This window comes from Megascapheus bottae, chromosome 4 (genome assembly GCF_031878675.1).
Source record: "Megascapheus bottae isolate mThoBot1 chromosome 4, mThoBot2.hap1, whole genome shotgun sequence".
NCBI lineage: Eukaryota > Metazoa > Chordata > Mammalia > Rodentia > Geomyidae > Megascapheus > Megascapheus bottae.
Window position 1 is genome coordinate 56,501,709 of NC_143512.1, and position 23,834 is coordinate 56,525,542.

Below are 23,834 nucleotides of genomic sequence, written 5' to 3' on the forward strand. Positions count from 1 at the left end.
ACAGTCTAGCTGCTTGAGGACTCAAAAATAACCAAAAGTAAAAGGGCTGTAGGCCAGGGCAAAAGTAATAGAGCAATGAGGCCCTGAGTTCAAACACCAGAATAAAAAGTACCCAACTTTCCAAGCAGGGTAAAATTTTCCTATTTCATATGTATCACACATACACACTCACACTCTAGAATATATATCAACAGACTACTTAGAATATATATATTATATATATCCTATATATATATATAGTGCCTTACAATAGAAATGTTAGATGAACCACATATTTAATAATTTTCCAGTAGCCAAGTTACTGAAATGAATGAAAAGAAATAAGCAAAATTAATTTGAATAATATATTTTACCTAGACCAAAATATTTAAATATTATAGTTTCAAAATGTAATAAAAAGCTGGGCATGGTGGTTCACTCCTGTAATCCTAGCTTACTCAAGAGGCTGAGATCTGAGGATCATGGTTCAAAGCTAGCCCGGACACTAAAGTCCATGAGATTCTTATCTCCAATTAATCACTAGAAAACGGCAAGTGGGGCTCTGCCTCCAGGGGTAGGGTGGTAGCTTGGAGCTGAATCCCTCAGGGTCAGTGCCCAGGCCAAGAGTTCAAGCCCAAGTATCCACAAAAGAAAAAAAAAGTAATAAAAATTGACTTTTTTTTTTGATTGTCGGGATAATGTATAGAGGAGGTTACAGTTACATTCATCAGATAGTAGGTGTATTACTTCTCACACATTCTCATGTTTTTGCTCCCATTTCCTTCCCCCTGCCCCTCCCAATCATCTTGCTTCCCCTCTTCCCTTCCCTATTTTAAATATATAAATAAACATATATACAATAGACCAGGTAACAAAGTCAGATACAGTAACAATATGAGATTAATCATGAGGGCAAAAAGGAGAAGAGAAATAGCATAGTACATTAAGAACAACAATCACACAAGAAAAAACTCTTGTTTTCATATCCTAGAATTTATTTCTTTTAGTCTCATCCTATATGACTTTATGTACCTAGGTTTTGAGCTATTATAATCATCTGCTAGGAGAGTCTGAGATGTGTACTAATTATTACAAATGAGGGAAACCATGGAGCCTATGTTCCTTTGGGTCTGGCTTACTTCACTTAATATGATTTTTTCCAAGTCTTTCCATTTCCTTACAACTGGGGTAATGTCATTCTTTCTGATGGCAGCATAGACTTCCATTGTGTATAAGTACCACATCTTCTTGATCCATTCATCTACTGAGGGGCATTCTGGGTTGGTTCCACATCTTAGCTATGATAATGCTGCAATGAACATTGTTGTGCTAGTGCCTTTTTGTATGAGATATCTGAAACCTACTGTGCCTTGATACCAAGTCTCAACTAACCAGACACATTCCAAATGCTAAAGCCACATGTAGTTGGTGACTATCATACCGCACAATGTACATTTAGATGATTAATTGTTCAGTTCTATCCACTTTGTAATATCAAAGAAAATGCTATACTTGGAAGGTAAAGACTAGCAATTGGTAGTGACTGATCTTGGGCTTGTTTTAGTAATAGTTCTATAAAAGAAAAAAAAAGAGTTCAAAACAAGCAGTGTACATTTAGAAACAACACTTAACATTATGAAAGGTTCATCCTTAAGAATATAGATACATTTCAGGGTGTTCATCCAAATCTCCCCTAAAAGAGCTTGCCAGGAAAACATGTGTTCACTTATTTTGCACACTAACTCCATCCCACTGTTGATCAGGAAGTTATTCCTCAAGGAAAAGTACTTCGGCAGGCTTAGCACTGTAGACAAAGAAGCGATCTTGCAACTCCCTGGCCTTCCCTGGCACCAGGGAGGGAATGTCCCTCTGACATGACTGCTAGCTTGCATCTTACATGTGCCCCAAAGGCTCAAACAGTAAAGGCTTGGTTGCCAGCAGGTGGCACTGGTGGGAAGTGGTGGAACCATTAGGATGCAAAACCTATTTGAAAGAACTTGGGTCATTAGGGCCTTGCCACCATGAAGTTTCTTTCACCACACACTTCCTGCCTTCATGTATTTCTTTACTATGGGTCCCAAAGCAACAGAGCCAAACAACTGTGGACTAAAAACTCTGAAACATGAGCCAAAATATAACTCTCTTTTCATCTTCTCAGGTATTTAAGCTAAGTAATGCAATCTGGACAGTAGAACACAATTTTCATGACCCTGCCCCTTGGAATCATATCAGCCAGGGAAGATTAAGTGTGTCACAGGAAAAGAAACTTAATGTTGGTGTCCACCATACTTAGATTTTTGCACAGCCTACTTACCACTCACTATATGACTTTTTTTTTTTGCAATAGTATAATCTTTGCTCACTGTATATTTCTTCTCCTCACTCACTTATAATACTATTACCACCTCCTCCTAAACCCTAAGTTCTTATTCCTTTATGTAGCTTGGGAAACTAAATTCCCATCTCCTGGACCTTCTGTTCATCTTATACTTTATTGTCTGCTCATTTTGTAGACATATCAAGCCTTCAGCGGGCAAAAGAAAATTCCAATTGTTAATCATTTTTCAATCGTTTTTTTCAGATTTCTAATTAGTGGAAATTAACAGCTCTACTAGAAGATAAAAGCAGCAGCAAATTAAAGTTTATAAATTACAGTATCACTAAATTTACTATTCAAATTTATTAGTATTATACATGAAAAGATAGAGATGAACAAGTCTTGGTGTATTCCCTTGTATGTAAGATAAAATATTATAGTTTGAATAAGCAGATTAGGCCTTCCTTAATTTCTCCCTAGAGCCAAGCCTCACAACACTAGCATGCAAGAATACTTTGACCAAGTGCAATGCCAAAAACAAACTATAAGGGTTTTAAGGAAGAAATTATTATAGAAATTTAAAAGGAAGTAAGTGGAACTAGGCAGTAGAGTTATTTCTTAATGGAAAACGGATCAGGACTAAGGGTACAACTATGTTAGATTGACTGATAATGCAAGGCCCTGGGTTAAATACCTCACAGAACAAAAATGACAAATAAACAACTAGAAGCCAAATAGCATTTTCTATGAAGAACAAGTAGTAATTACTCTTAGGCTTTGGGATCCATATGGTCTTTTTGTTTTTTTTTATTTTTTTGATCTGTCCTGGAGCTTGAACTCTGGCCTGGGCGCTGATTCTGAGTTCTTCAGCTCATGGCTACAGCCCTATCCCGTGGCTTGGGCATTGTCCCTGAGCTCTTCAGCTTAAGACTTTCTTTTTGGCATGGTATTGGGGCCCACCCCAGGGCCTTGTGAATGCTAAGCAAAAGTTCTATCACTATATTACATAAACCCATATCTTACCACTAGTATGTTAACATTTATGCCAAATGTGTTATAATATAGTACTACTGATATTGCAATTGTTATAGTGCACCTAAGATATCTCATCCAAATAGATAACTAAAATCCCATTGAAATTCAATTTGAACTAGAACTTGATTGTCTTTATGCTAATAATTTTTCTAAATTACATTGCCACATACAATGCATTAATGACAAATACATAGTAGTGTGCATTTCAATCTAAGGGAACAAAAAACAGAAATATCAGATGAAGAATGGGGAGGATCATTTGTAATAATTAGTATATGTCTAGGAGTCTCCTAGAAGAGGATCACAATAGCTCAAAAGCTATGTACATATGGCCATATAGGATAAAGCTAAGTGAATTGAATTCTAGAATATGGAACAAGAAGTTTATCTTTGTGATTGTTGTTCTAAATGTACTATGTGAAGTTATTTCTTTTCTCCTTCTTTTTCCCTTTATGGTTTATCTTATGCTGTTACTGTATCTGACTTTACCTAGTATATTATATATAAATTTATTTGTGGGGTCGGGATTTTGGCCTAGTGGTAGAGTGCTTGCCTAGTATGCACGAAGACCCGGGTTCGATTCCTCAGTACCACATACATAGAAAAAAGCCAGAAGTGGTGCTGAGGCTCAAGTGGTAGAGCTCTAGCCTTGAGAAAGTCCAAGGACAGTGCTCAGGCCCTGAGCTCAAGCCCACGACTGCCATAAATAAATAAATAAATAAATAAATAAATAAATTTGTTTACTTGAAATAGGGAAGGGAAGAGGAAAACCAAGATGATTGGGAGGGAGTGGGAGGAGGGAAAGGGGGAGAAAAACATGGGAAAGGGTATCAATGTTCATGAAGTAATGAACCTACTACCTGATGAATGTAACTACAATCCCTCTAGATACATCACCCTGATAATAAAATCAATAATTAAAAAAAATAATGGAGAGAAAGAAAACTAATTATAACCAGATGTCTACTACATATTGTATATAAATATATTATACATATATACCAGATAGTCCTACTTCATAAGGTTTCCTGTTTTAATTATGAAAAAACATTAAGTCCATTATGGAATTACTCCAAAATCATACAGCTTCAAAACTGATTCAAATCTGGACTGGTCTGACTCCATCCTCCCTCTAGTATACATGTTGGTTAAACAGTAGAAAATGAGGAAAAAGGATATTTGCATTTCTGTTGATAACAAGATTGACATAAACCAAAGGGGTAACACAGTTATCAGTGAGGTAACTGGTCTCAAAATAAGAAAAGTAAAGAGATGTTAAAACAGGTATAAGCCAAATTATGATGTCAATTCAATGTTAGTCAATTTTGCAGGTGGACTTGGAAGTAGGGCAGGTGCTAGATGAATGATCTTATTCCTTGCTGTTCTTCAAAGTATAGTTTGTCTTTTACAGGGGACATTCTGTAATTAGATTTTGCTTTTTTCAAGGAGGTGTTCTAATATAGTAATATATGTAACTGAATTAATAATTAATCATAATTATTAATCAATCATAAAATACTGAGTACATTGATGGATATATAATAAACGGTGTACTAGTGGCCCATGTATATATTAATCCTAACTATTCAGGAGACTGGGACCTAAAAATCCTATCGGTAAGTAAGCCTAGACAGACAAATTAGTGGGACTCTAATCTTCAACTAAGTAGCAAAAAGGTGAAACGACAGGCATGGCTCAAGTGGTGGAGAACGAGCCATAAGCAAAATAGGAAAGAAAGAACACAAGGCTCCTAAATTTAAACCCCAGTACAGGCGTGCACACACATGTACACACACACCACACACACAGAGCTGGGTGAAAGGCGTGTGCGCACACGCACATGCACACACACACACACACACACACATGTACACACACACACACACACACACACACAGAGTTGGGTGAAAGTGGCTCACAACTATAATCCTAGCTATTCTAAGAGGCTGAGATCTGAAGACCATGGTTCAAAGCCAGCCCACATAGGTCTGTGAAACTCTTAATTAAACATCAAAAGAGCCAGAAGTGAGGCTGTGGCTCAAGTGGTAGAATGCTAGCCCTGAGCAAAAAGGGAGTTAAGCCCCAGGACTGGCACAAAAAATAAAAAAATAAAATATTTTTTCAATGCAAATATAGTCTTAAAGGTGGTATCTCAACTCATCTGCTAAAAAAAAGGAATAAAAAAGTAAAAAGATCAATCATACCATTTTTTTCGGCGAAGGCAATAGCATCTTCTTTAGTACTGAAAGTTAGAACCATGTTGGACAAAGGATCAGCACTGTAAGAAAGAAACATTTTCCAAGACTTAACATCGAGCTTCAGCCACAGGAATTAATATTCAAAATAAAATGATTAGAAAATACGGTCACCATAATGTCAAATAAGTACTCTATTAGATGAATGCTGGTATATTACATATAATTCTAGCTACTCAGGAGCTTGAGATCCAGAGGATCTTAATTGGAAGCTAATCAGAGCAGTAGTCTGAGACTCTACTTTCAAAAGTCAGTACAACCAAGCTGGCTTGGGGTGTGGCTCAAGTGGTGAGAGTATCAGCCAAACAAGCAAAAATAACTGAGAGGCCTATAGCTCAAACCCCAGTACCAAGTCCCTCGAGTTCAACCACAAGTACATGCATAATAATAATAATAATAATAATAATAATAATAATAATAAAAATATTTCCTTTCCCATTAAATAAAGTAGTTCTCTGGTTAAAAGAAAAACTTATAGTCTATAGGTATATGGCGCTGGGTACTTATATACCATGTTTAAGGCTCTGGGTTCAGTCCCCAGTAACACACACATGCATACATACACACAATTATAAATCTACACCAACATCTGGATGTTAGTGATATCTGACCAAGCCTTAAATATTTTTATATGCTCCATATGTTTATACTATATACCAGATTGAGAATCCAAATTACAATCAAGCCATTAGTTTGAACTATAGATTCCTCAGTTGATGAACTTATTAAGTTGGTAATGAGACTTTGTTTCCAATTCCAACAATAATTACGAAGTACTTCAAAATATAATTGTGCTATTTCTACAAACTTTATGATGATTTTGTGAACCTTTATGCAAGCATAGCAAAGTGAAATTAAATTACTTAATCTACTGACAAAAGTTTAGGACATGCTATCCCAAAATATGGCATCCTGGCATTTGAGAATAATCAAGACTACATTCTCTCTGGTGTTTTCTTGTCTTTCTCTCATGAGGCAGGCTATAACAGAATTCTGACATTCCACTGAAGTAGGCTTCCAGATCCCCATTATAAAAGTGCCTACCCTATATCTAGAAGAAGTAGCTACCATGTGCCCACAGGTATAAAAAAGGATGAAAACAAAAGGATGCAGTCAAGAATCTAAACAAACGGGCCTAGTTAAGTTCCCTCAACATATACCATGAGAGTATAGCCTGTTTGTTCATCATACTTCAATACACCTGCATCCACTGTTAAGTTGTTTGTTTGTTTTGGTGGGTCATGGAGCTTGAATTCAGCCTGGGTGCTATCACTGAGCTCTTCAGCTCAAGGCTACCGCCCTATCCCTTGAGCCAAGCCCCACTTCTGGTTTTCTAGAAGTTAACTAGAGATAAGAGTCTCAGATCCTTTTGTGCTGGGCTGGCTTTGAACCTTGATCCTCAGATCTCAGCCTCCAGAGTAGCTAGGATTACAGATGTCAGCCACCGCATCTGATGACTTCTCTGTTATTTAGGTCCCAATTTAAAGGCCCCTATGTCACATAAAACAACAAATTAGTATGCTATTCTCTTGTTAAGCTATCATATATATACCTCAGCCATGAGCCATTCATGGATCTGAGGAAAATATACTGCTTTTTCTACTTTACAACACTCTATGTTACCTTACTCTCCCTCTTTTTCCTCCCTTTTCCATTATGTAGCCCAGCCTGGCCTCTAACTATTGATGTTTCTGCATTATCCTCAAGAGAGTGCTAGGAATACAAAACTGTAGCAACATATCTTATATATTTACATAAAGTGATATGCCCAGAAACAAGAATATACTTTATATAAATAAGCAACGGTTTATCATAGTACAATCAATACTGAAAATACATTACTAAAGTGAATACTAGAATTCATAAAAATCCATTAAAATCTCGTAGATTCAAAAAGAATAACGAGAGCACTTATAGTTGGGGGTATAAAGAAAGTTATACATAGTTGAGGTCTCTAGAAGCATGTAATTTACAAAATGAGTGTTACCTGAAACATAAAATCTTAAAGGTATTGAAACATCTAAAAACTGTTTTATATCATTCACCTAATGTAATTCTATTCAAATTACAACATAGATAAAATTTTTTATTGTAATCAATAGAAGGGTTATATATTTGCCAGATAGATGGTGCATTAATTCCCATATATTGATACCCTTTCACATGTCTTGGTCCCCATTACCCTCCCCCCTACTCCCACCCCTCATCTTGTTTTCCCCCGTTCCCTATCTAATTTCAAATAACCAAATACAAATATATCCGATATATCAGGTAACAAAGTGAGATACTGTAACAATATGAGATAACCAAGGGACAGCAAAAGAGATGAGAGATAACATAGTACCTTAAGAATAACAATCATTCATTATATGGCTTATTTTTCTATATCCTAGAGATCCTTTCATTTAGCGTCCTACTATATGGCCTTTTGTATAAGGTTTTGCTCTATTACAAATCTCTGCTAGGAGAGCCCAAGGTTTCTACTGATTATGACAAATGAGGGAAACCATTGAGCCTAAGTTCCTTTGAGTCTGGCTTACTTCACTTAATATGATTTTTTTCTAAGTCTTTCCATTTCCTAACAAATGGGTCGATGTCGTTTTTTCTGACAGCAGCATAGAATTCCATTGTATACAAATACCACAACTTGTTGATCCACTCATCAACTGAGGGACATCTAGGTTGATTCCATATCTTTGCTATGGTAAATAGTGCTGCAATGAACACTATTGTGCTGGTGGATTTAGTATGTCTTTGTTTCTGGATGACTGGGCAAATGCCAAGTAGTGGAATTGCTGGGTCATAGGAGAGCTCTATGTTTAGTCTTTTGAGGAACTGCCATACTGATTTCCATAGTGGTTGAATGAGTTTGCACTCCCACCAACAATGTAGTAGTGATCCCTCCTGGCCACATCCCCTCTAGCATCTGTTGTTATGTTTTCTTGATCCTGTCCATTCTAATTGGAGTGAGGTGGAATCTTAGAGTTGTTTTGATTTAACTAAAGTTGGATCCTTCTTTGTCACCCTGTACTAGAATTAACTCCAAATGGATCAAAGACCTGGAGTAAAAGCTGACACTCTGAAAACTTTACAAGAAGGAATAGGAGATACACTAGACCTCCTTGGCACAGGTCGAAACTTTCTTAATAAGGACCAAGAATCACAACAAATCAGAGAAAGGCTGGATAAGTGGGACTGCATTAAACTGCAGAGCTTTTGTATGGCCAAGGACATAGCTGGTAAACTAATTAGGAAGCCTACAGAGTGGGAGAAGATCTTCACCAACCATACAACAGACAAAGGCCTCATATCTAAAATATATCAACAACTCAAAAAATTGAATCATTCCAAAACTAATCTCCAACGTAACAACCATCCCATTAAAAGATGGGCCAAAGACTTAAAGAGAGTCTTCTCTGAAGAAGAAACAAAAATGGCCTATAGACACATGAAGAAATGCTCAACATAGATAAAAATTTTAACAAAAAGATACACTGACTCCATCCTCCCTCTCAAAAAATTCTCGATAATTTTCTAATTATATATTTCCTTCAAATTAACTAACTTTTGAACTCAGATGCCAGCACACCTGTAGCAAATATTTTAATTTAAAAACACATTAAAATGATACTAAACTATTAGTACCATTCATGCAGTATATTTCAGAGTAACATATGGCATTTCACTCCCACATTAACAACACTTACACTAACCCTTATATAAAAATGATTTTTATCAATAGTATTTATAGCATAGTATTTTATCAACAGTATTTCTAAGGTATATTGAATTGGGACACAGACATATAAATACATATGTAAACTAATGTTAGGAAATACATATGTGGGCCAGGTGTGGTGGCTCATGCCTGTAATCCTAGCTACTAAGGAAGCTGAGATCTGAGGATTGATGTTCAAAGCCAGCCTGGGAACAAAAAGGCCTGAGACTCTTATCTCCAATTAACCTGTAGAAAACAAGAAGTGGGTCTTGGCTCAAGAGTAGGGCGGTACCCTTGAGTTGAAGAGTTCAGGGACAACGCCCAGACCCAGGGGTAGGGTGGTAGCCTTGAGCTGAAGAGCTCAGTTACAGCGCCTAGACCCAGAGCTCAAGCCCCATGACCGACTAAAAAAAAGAAAAAAATATATATATGGTACCTATGTCTTTGGTTACAGTAAAATCTAATGATAGCAGAAAGAGTGGTGTATGTTATACATAAAAGTTTGAACATTAGAAGTGACATTGATCAAGATGCACTATACTCATAAATTAATCGGCTGATTTGAAATCCCTCTGTACAACTGCTTAAAAATTTTTTGAAAAGTAAAAATTTAAACTAAACATGTGTTTGGTTTGTGGTTTTTTTTATTGCCAGCTCTAGGTCTTGAGCTCACGTACTGGACATTGTCCTAAAGGACAATAAATACTACTCAAGGCTAACATACTATCACTTGAGCCACAGTTCCACTTCTGACAGTTTGGTAGTTAATTGTAGGTAAGAGTCTCATGATCCTCAGATCTTAGCCTAATGAATAGCTAGGATTACAGATGAGCCACCAGCATATAGCTTAAACTTATCTTTAAAAAAAAAAAGTTAAAAAAAAGTAAAGCTGAATAAGTAAAGCTAAAAAATAAATAAGTAAAGCTAAAAAAAAAATCTACATGGAAAAAGAAAGTTGAAAGCAAGATATATTTTTTTCAATCCCCAGTCTTGGGATTGAACTCAGGGCCTGGGCACTGTCCTTGGGCTTTTTTCAAGGCTGGTACTCTACCACTTGAGCTACAGTACCACTTAACAGCTTTTTTCTGTGTATGTGCTACTGATGACTAGAACCAAGGCTTCATGAATGCTAGGCAAGCACTCTACCACGAGGCCATGCTCACAGCCTGGAAAAATTCATTTTAAACCAAAATACTTACGTCGAGGCCCAACCCATCAAAGGATTTTCCCATCGCTCTCTGGTATCAAACTCCATCTTCCATTTCTTTGTGTTGTTTACACCAGACTGCATGTTATTTCGAGCAGGAACAAATATCCTGACCTTTCTAGTTGTGATATGCTCTTTTGGAACACCAGTCAATGCTGTGATATCCTAAAGAAAATGAGAACACAAACATGTTTCAACGGCCTACATATTCAGTGATATTGTTTAGTTACTCTTTATATTCACGCAGTTCTATCTAAATGTTTATGAACTGGGATAGACTTCTTTGGCTTATTTACTACTATCCTGATTCTTCTTCCCTTCCTTTCTCTTCTTCCCTCCCTTCTTCCCTCTCATCTTCTATTTATGTACTGACTGACAGCGGTGGGGATTATTTGAATCTAGGAGCTCCTGCGCATTAGGAAATACATGGTCATGGTGCTACACTCAACAAAGCATTTCTGGGTAGTTGTTGGTATAAGAACCTGCTAGTCAATATACTCTCATATTGCAAGCAGATATAACTCATCAGACAAGAAAAAAAAATGTTACAAGATTTTAAAAGTGAAGGAATACAAGAAATAACTAAATTTTGAAGAGGAAAAAAATCCAATAACAATATTAGTTAGCATTTTATCTTCTTTAGGTGAAACCTACTGAGAATGATGCAGTAAATCTGATCTCAAAGTCTGATTTATTAAGCCAAAAAATTTGTACAATTTTTACAGAAATGTGAAATAAAAAACAGTTAAGTTTCTTAACTGCAATTTTATATATTTTTATCCAATAATGTTTGTAAAATACTTCTTTTATTTTTTTAACTACGTATGTGGTACCGAGGAATCAAGCCTGGGTCTCCATGCATGCTAGGCAAGCACTCTACCACTAGGCCAAACTTCTGGGCCAAAATACTTTATTCTAATAAAGCAAAATCATACTCGAATCAACCATATTATTTATTTATTTTTGACAGTCCTGGGCTTGGGCTCAGGGCCTGCGCACTGTCCTTGGACTTTTTCAAGGCTTGAGCTCTACCACCTTTGCCTCAGCACCACTCCCAGCTTTTTTCTATGTATGTGGTACTGAGGAATTGCAACTGGGTCTTTGTGCACACTAGGCAAGCACTCTATCACTATGCCAAACTCTCGGCCCCCCATATTATTTTTTTATAAAGGGCTGAGAGTGTCAGTGCCTTGGGGTCATGAGTTTGGCCTAGTGGTAGAGTGTTTGTCTAGCATGCATAAAGATCAGGGTTCGATTCCTTGGTCCAACACACATAGAAAAAGCCGGAGTGGTGCTATGGCTCAAAAGTGCTTTAGCGTTGAGAAAGCCCAAGGACAGTGCTCAGGCCCTGAACTGAAGCCAAGACACACACACACACACACACACACACACACACACACACACACACACACACACAAAGTTAACAGCTACCTAGCACATGTGAGGCTCTTTTAATATCAGCTGAAAAATCAAGAAAAACTTGGCAATGTGGCATAAAAAATGATTAGATAAAGCTAAACAAAAATTAACCTTTTCATTTCATGCATCCCCTATTTCAGACTCTTTATTTGTAGTTTTAGTCTACCAATGCTATTTAACCATATAATTAGTATGAATACCTAGTGCTTCAATAAATACTGGGGAAGCATTAGGTGCATTTGTGAGGTGATTAATTTTTCCACATACAAGACCAAAAATAGAAATCAAGTTATTAAACTGGCCACCAATACTCTGCCTAACACAATTATTGTTCTACTTGCACCAACTAGGTGTATTTACTTTGTCATAGCTTGTCTATTTAGCGAAATTATCAAAATAATCCATATAAACATTTACCTTTGTATGTGATGAGTAAAAACAAAAGTAATTATTACAAAAATTAAAATGTAAATTTAAGATTTAATGAGTAATTTCTAAGTATCAGGTTGAACTTCAACTAAAATTCTACGTATTATTAGATTTTGGTGGTCAGGAATAATGCTCAGGGATGCAGTGCCTGTCTTTAAGATCCTGGAGTCAATCCCTAGCACAACCAGGAAGAAAAAAAAAAAAGTATTACATTTTAATGACTGAGTATCTAAAGCACAATCCTCTGGCTAGAAGTGACTCCATCCTTTGCAAGATCCCCAATAGTTAATTATCCCTTGGAATTTACAATTGTATTTCAATCTTAATACTGATTTATTATTTAACATTATCTATTGTTAGATTAACAAGCTTTATTTCTTCAGTATAGTTGAAGCAAACTATAAACTAACACCAAAAATATGTTATAGAATTGTAGGTTGGGACATCTTCTCCAATTCCATAGCAACATTTTGAGCTAAATTCCTAACAATGAAAGCTGTTATTTGACTCAACTACACGAAAGGAAACATTAAATTCTTAACACAGGTTAACACATGAAAACGAGATTATTTGTTTCTTCTATATTGTGATGTAATGACAAAAATATTTCTAAAATGAGAGCTTTGAAAAAATTAAAATAATGTTTCTCATTTTTTACTGTATATAAGTAAAAAAAAGTGTTAAAAGGCAAGTCTCTCTAAAATAAGTGGCTATAAAATATTACTAAGCTCTAAATGTTGCTAGTCTAAACTCATAATTACCAATCTTTCATGTAACTTATTGATTTCTGCTCCCAATCTAAATTTGGCATTCAAGCAACAAGTTTCTGAATTTTAAAGTATACATTGTATTGCCGTAAAATCACATTTTTTGCCTGCAGAAGATATGTAAGGTATTGCAGCTCAGTTGAGCTGCTGCCAAAGACAGAATAAAAGGCTTGGCATCTCTCACATACTTGACACCTAAAGGACACAGAAGTGCCAAGATTTCTGGTCCCTGTAGATACACTTTTTGTCTAAACAAACTGATTTCTCACACTTTTAAAATGAACCACGACACTCCATTGTTATCATTTCACCCACACAGCTTCAGTTAGTGACAGAAGAATCTATTTGCTAATGGACATTTCAATGGCTTAAAGCTCCTACTCCAAGATTCCACTAAAACAATGTACATTCTACTACTGTCTGAAATGCTTTCCTCTCCCCCCTCGGTTCTCACTGAGCTACCTGTGACTTAACTTCCACCAGCCACAAGTGAAAACACCACAAATTATCTAAACTATGCTGATTAATGGTATTATATATAGATATGCATAGATAACCTGTGAGTTTTATAAAACTCAGTTTAGAAAAGAAATGTATTAAAGCTGTCAATAATGAGATTGCTCATTGGTAAAACTCAAATAATTTATAAATATTAATTCATAAGTCATCTACCATTACAAAACAGTTAAATCACTCAACATGTGAGAAGTCTTCAAGCTGATACCTAAGAATCTTAAGCCTCACTAGTTAATAATTATCTGTAAATTCTAAGAGAATCTTGTTAGCTTACAGATTATCATATGGATTTAAGTAAATTTTAAAACTTAATTTTTAAACAGCTGGATTAAGCATGGAATTTATATTTCTATTCTTAAAGAATGTCATCCTAATGACATTTCAGAGACTGCCTGTACAATATGCTACTTTATGAAATAGAAATTAGTAAATCAAATCATAATTCAGGAATCAGGAATCATCAACCTTCCATAACTTAAAATTTGGAAGAATACTTTCACTTTTATTTCTGGAGTTTAGTTAGAAGGGAGATAAGATTTTAAAAATCATTAAGAAGGTACATGCCAGTATATGTATACAAATTTTATTGAGACCAATTTTCATAAAATATTACTTTTACATATAAAAACTATGATTTGGTTTATCAATTGTCCCCATTTATCTTGTGTGAATACAACTTTTTCTTTTTTAACAAAGGAAGCAAGGAACAAGCAATGGGAAGTGGGTGTCAAAAATGCAGAAAAACCTCCCAGCAAGCTTCTTGCAACCACCCAGGATTTAAAGTCTTGCTGCCCCTCTCCTTTCAATGCCAGAATTTCACACATTTCAATGACTATTATGACTTCAAAGAATCAAATTTTCATCATTGTCCATCATCTGCCCATTGATTTGTATAAAGGGTTCTTCTGCGTGCACCCCAAACAAAAGACTCCTTACTTTTGTGGCAATATATCAAGTTTAAAAGTTTTGTTTGTGACAGTTGTGTCTTTGGTAAATTAGGGTAACACTGAAGGAGTGCAGCTGCTCTGCAGGAACCTCTTTTTTGGCACTATTTCACTTAAATAAAAACTGAATAATTAGCTTCTGCCTTTATTAAACCACAAAAATGCCATGCCCTTAGTAATTACTTCCGGTTGCCCCACCCACTTAACCTTAATAGTTTACATGTGTCATAAGGAGAAATAAATAAAAGGTTTTTGCACTTCTGGGTGAATTGTTACTAAATCTCTTACTATATAACTAGAAAAAAAGTTACCAGGCTGTTTGGTAATAAGTTAACTAAATTGTATTTGAGTTGTTTAAATTTATTTTAGAGCTAAAATGGATTTGATTATCTAGTTCATATTCTACTTCAAGCATCATAGATGTTAAAAGAAAAACAATGGTAGATCTATAATAATAATTTTTTTAAAGAATCCCTAAAACTGAGTATAGTGACACATGCCTGCAATTCCAACACTGGATACCCAGACGCAGGAGCATAGCAAATTTAAGGTCTACCTGGACTTCATAGTTAAGATCATCTTTTTTTTATTTTTTGCCAGTTCTGGGCTTGGGCTCAGGGCCTGAGTACTGTCCTTGGACTTTCTCAAGGCTAGAGCTCTGCCACCTGAGCTTCAGCACCACTTCCTGCTTTTTTCTATGTATATGGTACCAAGGAATTGAACCCAGGTCTTCGTGCATGCTAGATAAGCACTCTACCACTTGGCCAAACTCCTGGCTCAAGATCATCTTTTAAGAAGAAAACATTCAACAATCTTCCTTTCAAGTACTGCATGCATACTTTGAACAAGAAACTTATTAAAGGTCTGAAGTTAAGGACAATTTACAAAATGTGTAAAAACTGTTACTGAAAAGCCAAGAGAACTCAAGCAAGATGTGAATGTAGTGAAGTGACAGGTAAGTTTATTGGAAAGAAATATAGCAGAGAAAGAGATTTTTTTATATGGCAATGACATCAAGTTGAGATAGCACTTCAGTTCAGTATCTGCCATATTCAGGGTACACATGAGAGACAGATTTAGTAAGAATTATGTAGAAAGGATAAAAGTATGCCTAATTTAAGAGTTGAAGTAGGTGTAGCCTGATTGGCCATTATTTCAGTTCTGATTCTAAGTTCCTGTTAAAATATACTTTCAATAGACAACATGGACTATCTCTAGGTTACAAACATTAGCCTTTGGGGTTTGAGACTTACTGAGATTGCCTATGAGAAATTCCTACTACTCCTAGATCTAAGCTAGAAGGTTGATAGCACCTGTGACTCTGTAAAGTCTTCATGTACTTTTCATAGACACTGTGATCTCATCCTCCATTTTAGATTCTTTTTGTATGCAAAGAATTTATCTTGCACAAAAAGACATTTTCTAATTAAAAGATTTTTTTTCAGCACCTAGTCATATATAACACAATGAGCACAATGCTTAATGGCACAGACAGCTTCTCTGCTTTCCAGAGAATTAACTATTTGATATTTTCTTAAAAGCACAATGCTTAATGGTACAGATAGCTTCTCTGTTTTCAAGAGAATTAACTATATGATATTTTCTTAAAAGGACAGGATGCACAATCAATGGGAGGTTGATGTCAAACTGAATTATACCCTATCTTTCTCTTAAAATATGACTAAAATCCTTTATGAAGAAAGTTACAAAACTTTCTGATACTGACAAATCAATTGTTTCAATTTTGTAATAAATGTCCACCTCTAAAAATGTACAACGCAACCTATTCACACCAATAATTGGAAGGATTAAATCAGAAAATGAAATAAGATCTATGATAAATTACACAGGAGCTAAACAAAATATTTTTCTAAGTCTTAAAGATGGAAAAGCGTAAGAAAATATCAGACAAGGCAGAAAATGATTCTTTGAAGATACTAATCATTTTTAATACTATTAGAACGTTCTAACAATATTAAAGAGAAAAACTTAACACATTCATATCCTTAAAGCCTATAAATAATTTTCTTATCTGAATTAGTTTCCAATAACTATCCGCATAATAATAACAAATTTATTTTGCATAGATTACTTCCAAGTAACATAATTTTTCCCATGCCGTTATCAAGTCTTCATACTTCTTTTAATGGCCTATTAGGAACCTATTATGCTATAGGCACCAGTAGTGGCCAATGATGTAATCCTAGCTATGATGTACGAAGCTGAGATTTGAGGACTGGCTGTGGTTCAAAGCTGGTCTGGGTAGGAAAGTCCATTCAGAAAACTGAAAATAAGAGCTGGGGGCAGTGGTTCACACCTGTAATCCTAACTACTCAGAGGCTGAGATCTGAGGATCATGGTTTAATGCCAGCCTGGGCACTAAAGTCAGTGAGACTCTTATCTCCAATTAACCACTAGAAAACCGGAAATGACACTGTGGCTCAAGGGGTAGGGTGGTAGCCTTGAGCTGAAGAGCTCAGGGACAGCACCCAGGCCCAGAGTTCAAGCCCCAGGACTGACCAAACTGCTTCCCCATCCCCCACCAAAAACAAAACAAAACAAACAACAAAAAACCTGGAAATGGAGCTTTAGTTCAAAGACATAGAGTACTATCTTGAGCACCCAGGCCCTATGTTTGAGTACAATTTCTTAGCTAAATTGTGTATTTGAGAAAATCAAGTTAACATTTTTTATACATACTGCAATTAAAATCTCAGTAACAAATTTCTTAAAGGTGAACCCGAAGATTATAATTAATTGAAATAAATTCACAAGAATTTCCACGGTCTCTGACATGCAATTCAGTAAGTTTTCTAAAAGAGAAATGAACTACTAGAAATGTACAATTAGGCAAATTTCTTCTTATATAATCTTAAGTCAGAAAAATATGTATATGTTAATTAGCTTGACTTTATAGTGTTTCCATTCAAAATTACAAAGGAGAGAAGCTGTTCGAGTTTTGACATATAAGAAAAGCTACAAAAAAAATTAACAAGATGGACCTACTACTGAGAGGGCTCTTTGAGAGCTACTGACAAAAAAAAAAAAAAAAAACGAAAAAGAAAAAGAATGTAAAGGAAAAGACTCACTTAAAAAATGATTCTAGAACATCATACAGATATGTGATCCTTTATACATTGTTTAAGAATGGTAAACCTTTTCCATGTTTAATTTATGACACTGTATTTTACAGTGTCAGAAGTCAGAACATATTACCCTAATACATGGCATTCTAGTTGGACACCAGTGGCTCATGTCTGTAAGCCTAGCTACTCAGGAAGCTGAGATCTGAGGATTGTGGTTTTAATTTAGTGTAGGCAGGAAACTCCCTTAAGTTCTTCTCCTCAATTAACCAGCAAAACGCCCACAAAGAGCTACAGCTCATATGGCAGAGCTTGAAGAAGAAAAACAAAAAAAGCTAAAGGATAATGACCAGCTCTGAATTCAAGCACTGGTACTAGCGCGCGCGCGCGCGCGCACACACACACACACACACACACACACACACACACACACACACACTGATATACTGGAGGTTATTCTACGGTTTTCTATACATGGAATCAGACAATGAGGTAGAAACGGTAATGTGAAATTCTGACAAGCTAGAATAGGACATTTTGCTGTATCCTCTAGGCATTCAATCAATGCACAAGAAAGGTCAAATCTGAGAAATAGAACAACTCTAAATCCACCTAAGCAATACATAGTATCAATCACTTAAATGAAAATCCTGATCAGCCAATAACTAGCTATAGATAATTTTTAAGGAAAGTATCAAATCATTAGATGGGAAAACACAAATTGTACAGAAAAACTGAATATCCAAAAATAGAAGGATAAGGTTGTATGCCAACCTTACAACATATTAAAACTAAAAATTCATCAAACACTTAAGTCAAAGATATAGCTTAAGTAATAGAATGTCTAGCAAGCCTAAAATCCTGAGTTCAAAACCTGTACTGCAAAACAAACTACCTAAATGTAAGAGCCTAAACTATAAAACTCTAAGAAAAACACATAGGGAAAATATTCTTGACATTAAATTTCAGATATGAAAACAGAAGCAGATAAAATGAAAGAAAACCTAGATAAATTAGACTTCATTAAAATTTTTGTGTAGGGCCGGGAGTTTGGCCTAGTGGTTAAAGTGCTTGCCTAGCATGCATGAAGACCCGGGTTCGATTCCTCGGTACCACATACATAGAAAAAAGCCAGAAGTGGTGCTGAGGCTCAAGTGGTAGAGCTCTAGCCTTGAGAAAGTCCAAGGACAGTGTTCAGGCCCTGAGCTCAAGCCCAGGACTGGCAAAAAAAAATAAAATAAAATAAAATAAAATTTTTGTGTATCAAAAGGCATTGGGCAAAGAGTTGATTCGGAATACACCAAGTAACTCTTACAATAACAAAAAGATCCCAATTCAAGAAGAACAAAGCAGAAGTTTCTCCATAAAAAATACATAAATGGCCAAAAATATGAAAAGATGACTGATAGCACCAGTTGCTAAGAATATGTAAATCAAAAACCATACCATAACTTCATACTTGATAGAATCACAAGTCTCAAAAACTAGGAAACAGTAAGTACTGGCAAGTATATAGTAAACAGGAACTAATTTGCACTGTTTTACTGTGGTGGTGTAACTGTGCAAAACAGTGTCAACAGTTCTTCAATAAGTTAAACATAGAATAACCATATGAATGACTCATTCTACTTTGGATTATCTACCAAAAAGAAGGACGTCAAAACAATTTCTTGGACATGCAGGAGCATCATTCACAATAGCCAAAAGGTAGAGACAACTCAAAAGTCTACATCAGCAGATAAATGATGAATAAACATACTGTGAATATATCACATACAATCAACGTTAGCCTTTAAAAGAATGAAATTCAGACACATGCTTCAGCAAAAACTTTGAAAACATGTTAACTGAAGTAACGTAGTCACAAAAGGGAAAATATGATTCTGCTTAGATGAGATGCCGCAAATGGGCCAAATTCACAGAGATGAGAAAGCTTTTGGAGGGGGAAAAGAGGGTGGAATTGGGGCTTGACTTTTGGACCTCACACTGTAAGTTGGCATTTTTGCTCAAGGATGGCACTCTAATACTTGAGCCACAATATAACAGATATTCTGAAGGGCTGGGAGTCAAAATTTATTTGAGTACAGATTATTTGAAATGAAAGCTCTAGAAATAAAATGCTAAAATAAAAGTCTTTACCTAGAAATGTACTACCAATGAAAAATTTATAATGGGCTGCATGTTTGTCCTTTTCAAATTCATACCTTGAAGCTGAAACTCAAATGTGATAGTATTTGGTACAGATGAGATCATCTTCAGATTGATGACTTCAGAAGATTAATAAACATATCAGAGAATCTGTTCTCTGCCTTTTTCTCCTATCCATCCATGAAAGAATGAAGGAAAGTCTTCAATAGAAACCAAATATAATGGCTTTGTGATGTTATAACCTCTAGCCTGAAAAACTGTAATTATTCAAACTACCTATTTTGTTATGGTAGCCCAAGCTAAAAAAAGTTTTTTTTTGAAGTAGAGGCAAAATAAAGGCATTTTTTTAAGTAAAGAATTTATTAACATTGATTTTTACATCATATATCAAATGTCATGTTTAACAAACAAGAATTCAAGAAGGGAATCTCTATAAACAATCACTGGCACTTACGTTTTACAACATAATTAAAATTAAGCTGAGGGTTTATATGTCATAGATACATATTAATCTATGTAATAAAATATTATGTCTATAGGGTATATAACCCATCATAGATTTTTATGTCTATGTAGTTATGTTTATATCTCCAAGACCATGTCCATAACATTGGGTACTCAAATATTGAGTCATCACTCTTGTACTGTTTGGATCTAATGTTCACATATTAAGGATACCATGTGCCTTTTGTTCCTTTGGTCTTGACTTATCTCACTCAACATGAATTGCTCTAGCTTCATCCACTTGAAGGCATTTTTGAGTAGCAGAAGCTGAGACATTCTGTCCTAAGAGATCTAAATTATAAGAAATAGTAAAGGAAGTTCTTTAGACTAAACGAATATTAATTATAAAAATGTCATGATTTTTAATGACAGGAAAACTTTAAAAGAATAATTTACTATGAAATTACATTTAACATATAACATATACAGAAGTAAAATGAATGTCAACATAAATATAAAAGTCTAGAGCAGTAAGTGGCACTGTGGCACAAGTGGTGGAGTGTCAGCCTTGAGCAAAAGAAACTCAGTGGCACTCTGAGTTCAAGTCCCAGGATTGCCCCCCCCACCCCAAAAAAAGTCTAGAGTGATAAATGGACGTCATTATCTCATGGTATAGTAATAAAAAGCAATCCTTTAAAAAAAAAAAAAAAGAATAGGGACTGGGAGTTTGGCCTAGTGGTAGAGTGCTTGCCTAGCATACACGAAGACCCAGGTTCAATTTCTCAGTACCACATTCATTAAAAAAAAAAAAAAAAAAAGGGGGGGGCCTGGAGTTTAGCCTAGTGGTAGAGTGCTTGCCTAGCATGCACGAAGACCCGGGTTCTATTCCTTGGTACCACATACTTAGAAAAAGCCAGAAGTGGTGCTGAGGCTCAAGTGGTAGAGTTCTAGCCTTGAGAAAAATCCAAGGACAGTCCTCTGGCCCTGAGCTTAAGCCCAGGACTGGCAAAAAAAAAAAAAAAAAAAAAAAGCCAGAAGTGGTGCTAAGGCTCCTGTGGTAGAGCTCTAACCCTGAGAAAGTCCAAGGACAGTGTGCTCAGACCCTGAGCGCAAGCCTAAGAATGACAAAAAAAAAAAAAAAAAAAAAATAAGAAAGGACAAACAGAAAACAGTAAAATGGTAAATTTAAGTTTAAGCATCTCATTAAGTATATTGTATGTAGATGTTTTAAACCCTTAATTAAAGGTAGTTATTGTCAAATCAGATGAAAAGCAAGAACCAAATAAGGTACAAGGACCAATATGAACTCCCAAATAAGTTAGAAGTAAAAGGGTAGAATAAGATATATCATGAAAAACTAAGAATAAAAAAACCAACAAACCACAACAGCTATATTAATATCAAAGATGACTTCAGAACAAGCAGTAGTACCAGGTTCTACCATTGTCCTGCTATAAAGCTGCTTTATCCTTAAGTGACATAGGTTTGTGTAAATAGACAATATGATAACTGCTTATGACATGGCCTAATGAAATATCACTCAGAATGTACCTCTGCTATTTATATGATGTATAATTGTATACAGATATTACTATTAAAATCAGTTTAAAAAAGAGGAAAGACCTAACAATGCTTAATAATAATATAAATAAAGCCTATAGAAACCCTGGAATAAGCTGTAGATGTAGTTCAGCAGTCTTTGTTTAGCATTCCCAGGATCCTAGGTTTGATCCTTACCACATACACATTTCTACAATTAAAAACAGATTATAACTGTCCAGAGATTTGTTTTATTGTTGGGGTGACATACAGAGGGGTTACTATTACATTCATCAGGTAATGGATACATTACTTCTTGAACATTGTCACCCCTTCCCATATTTTTCTCCCACTGTCATCTCCTCCTACTCATCTTGTTTTTCCCTTCTCTTCCCTATTTTGAATAAATAAACGTATATACAATATACCAGGTAAAAAAGTCAGATACAGTAACAACATGAGATAAATCATAAGAGAAAAAAAGAGGAAAGGTAATATAGTACACTACCTAATAGAGAACTGCAAAATTTCAAAAACTATGTATGAGAAGTAAAATGTCATAGATTAGTTAACTGTCATAGCTATTGGAAAAGTCAAGTTACATGATAAAAAAAAACATTAGCAACTATACCTATTTTTTATTTATATACAAATGAATACAGAGGACTGACAAAGTACTATAACTGAGGCCAATATTTTGCTCCAAGATTCCCTAGAACACAATATCAAACAGCAGATACGCTCAGAAGAATAGTGTTCTCAGTTCAAAATCAACTAAGGATAATAATTAGGGTTTCAGGTCGCTTCTTTACACAAATAACTTAAGGAACATTTGCTGAATAATAAACATAAAGAAAACATTTTGTTCTCCTGTGTAATGCAGATATTTTCAATTTTCAAAGAAGTCTAAAAAGGCATTTTCATTTCAGAAAATGAAGACACTTAGAAAAGTTAAACTTTGAGGTTCTACAGCTAAAGACAAGACTACACATCTAAGGCCATAATTGCAAGTAAGTCTTTTCTTTGTGATTTTTCAATTTTAGGGTGAAAATGTAAAGTAATATAGTAATTTAAATTTAAATATATTAATATATACCTAGTATGCACGAGGACCCGGGTTCAATTCCTTGGTACTACATACACAGAAAAAAGCTGGAAGTGGTGCTGTGGCTCAAGTGATAGAGCCCTAATCTTGAGAAAGCCAAAGGACAGTACTCAGGCCCTGAGTTCATGGCCCAGGACTAGCAAAAATAATAATAATAACAATAATAATGTAATAAATATAATAAATACTGTAGATTGCTTCTCTTTCCAGCTAGTAAATTTTTCTAAAAGTACTAATAGTTATTAAAAGAAGTAAAAGCGGGCCGGGAGTTTGGCCTAGTGGTTAAAGTGCTTGCCTAGCATGCATGAAGACCCGGGTTCGATTCCTTAGTACCACATACGTAGAAAAAAGCCAGAAGTGGTGCTGAGGCTCAAGTGGTAGAGCTCAAGCCTTGAGAAAGTCCAAGGACAGTGCTCAGGCCCTGAGCTCAAGCCCAGGACTGGCAAAAAAAAAAAAAAAAAAAAAAAAAAAAAGAAGTAAAAGCAAAAAACACCTATAAGGCTATCTTCTGTCTCTCCCCTCTAGTTGTGATACAGGTCTCCAGTCATTTTAGGAGAGGAAAAGTAAAAGAAAAGAATCAGAAGTATGAAGGAAAGAAAAGAAAAAGGAGGGACCAGAAGTGAGTATAAGAGATAAGAAAATGGAATAGGAAAGAAGCCATAAAAACAGTTGCAGCAAAGAAAACTGGCACTGGTGGCTCATGCCTATACTCCTAATTACCCAGGAGGCTGAGATCTGAGGACTGCAGTTCAAAGCCAGCTTAGGCAGGAATGAATGTGAAACTCTTACCTCCAATTAATTTACTACCAGGAAACTGGAAGTGGGGCTTTAGCTTAAAGAGGCAGAGTACTAGACTTGGAATGAAGAGCTCAGGCACAGCACCCAGGCCCAGAGTTTAAGCCCCATGACCACCCCCCCCCCCGAAAAAA

The 23,834-nt window shown here is 35.5% G+C and overlaps 1 protein-coding gene across 1 annotated transcript in view; it reads right to left on the reverse strand.

Moving 5' to 3' along the window:
- Positions 1–23,834, reverse strand: part of Ndufs4 (NADH:ubiquinone oxidoreductase subunit S4) — a 72,141-nt gene that overhangs the window by 10,663 nt on the left and 37,644 nt on the right. Inside the window, exons 3-4 of the mRNA XM_090331946.1 lie at positions 10,504–10,676; positions 5,536–5,609 (exon numbers count right to left, since the gene is read on the reverse strand). Coding sequence (XP_090188072.1) covers positions 5,536–5,609; positions 10,504–10,676 — 247 coding nt within the window. The remainder of the gene's footprint in view (positions 1–5,535; positions 5,610–10,503; positions 10,677–23,834) is intronic.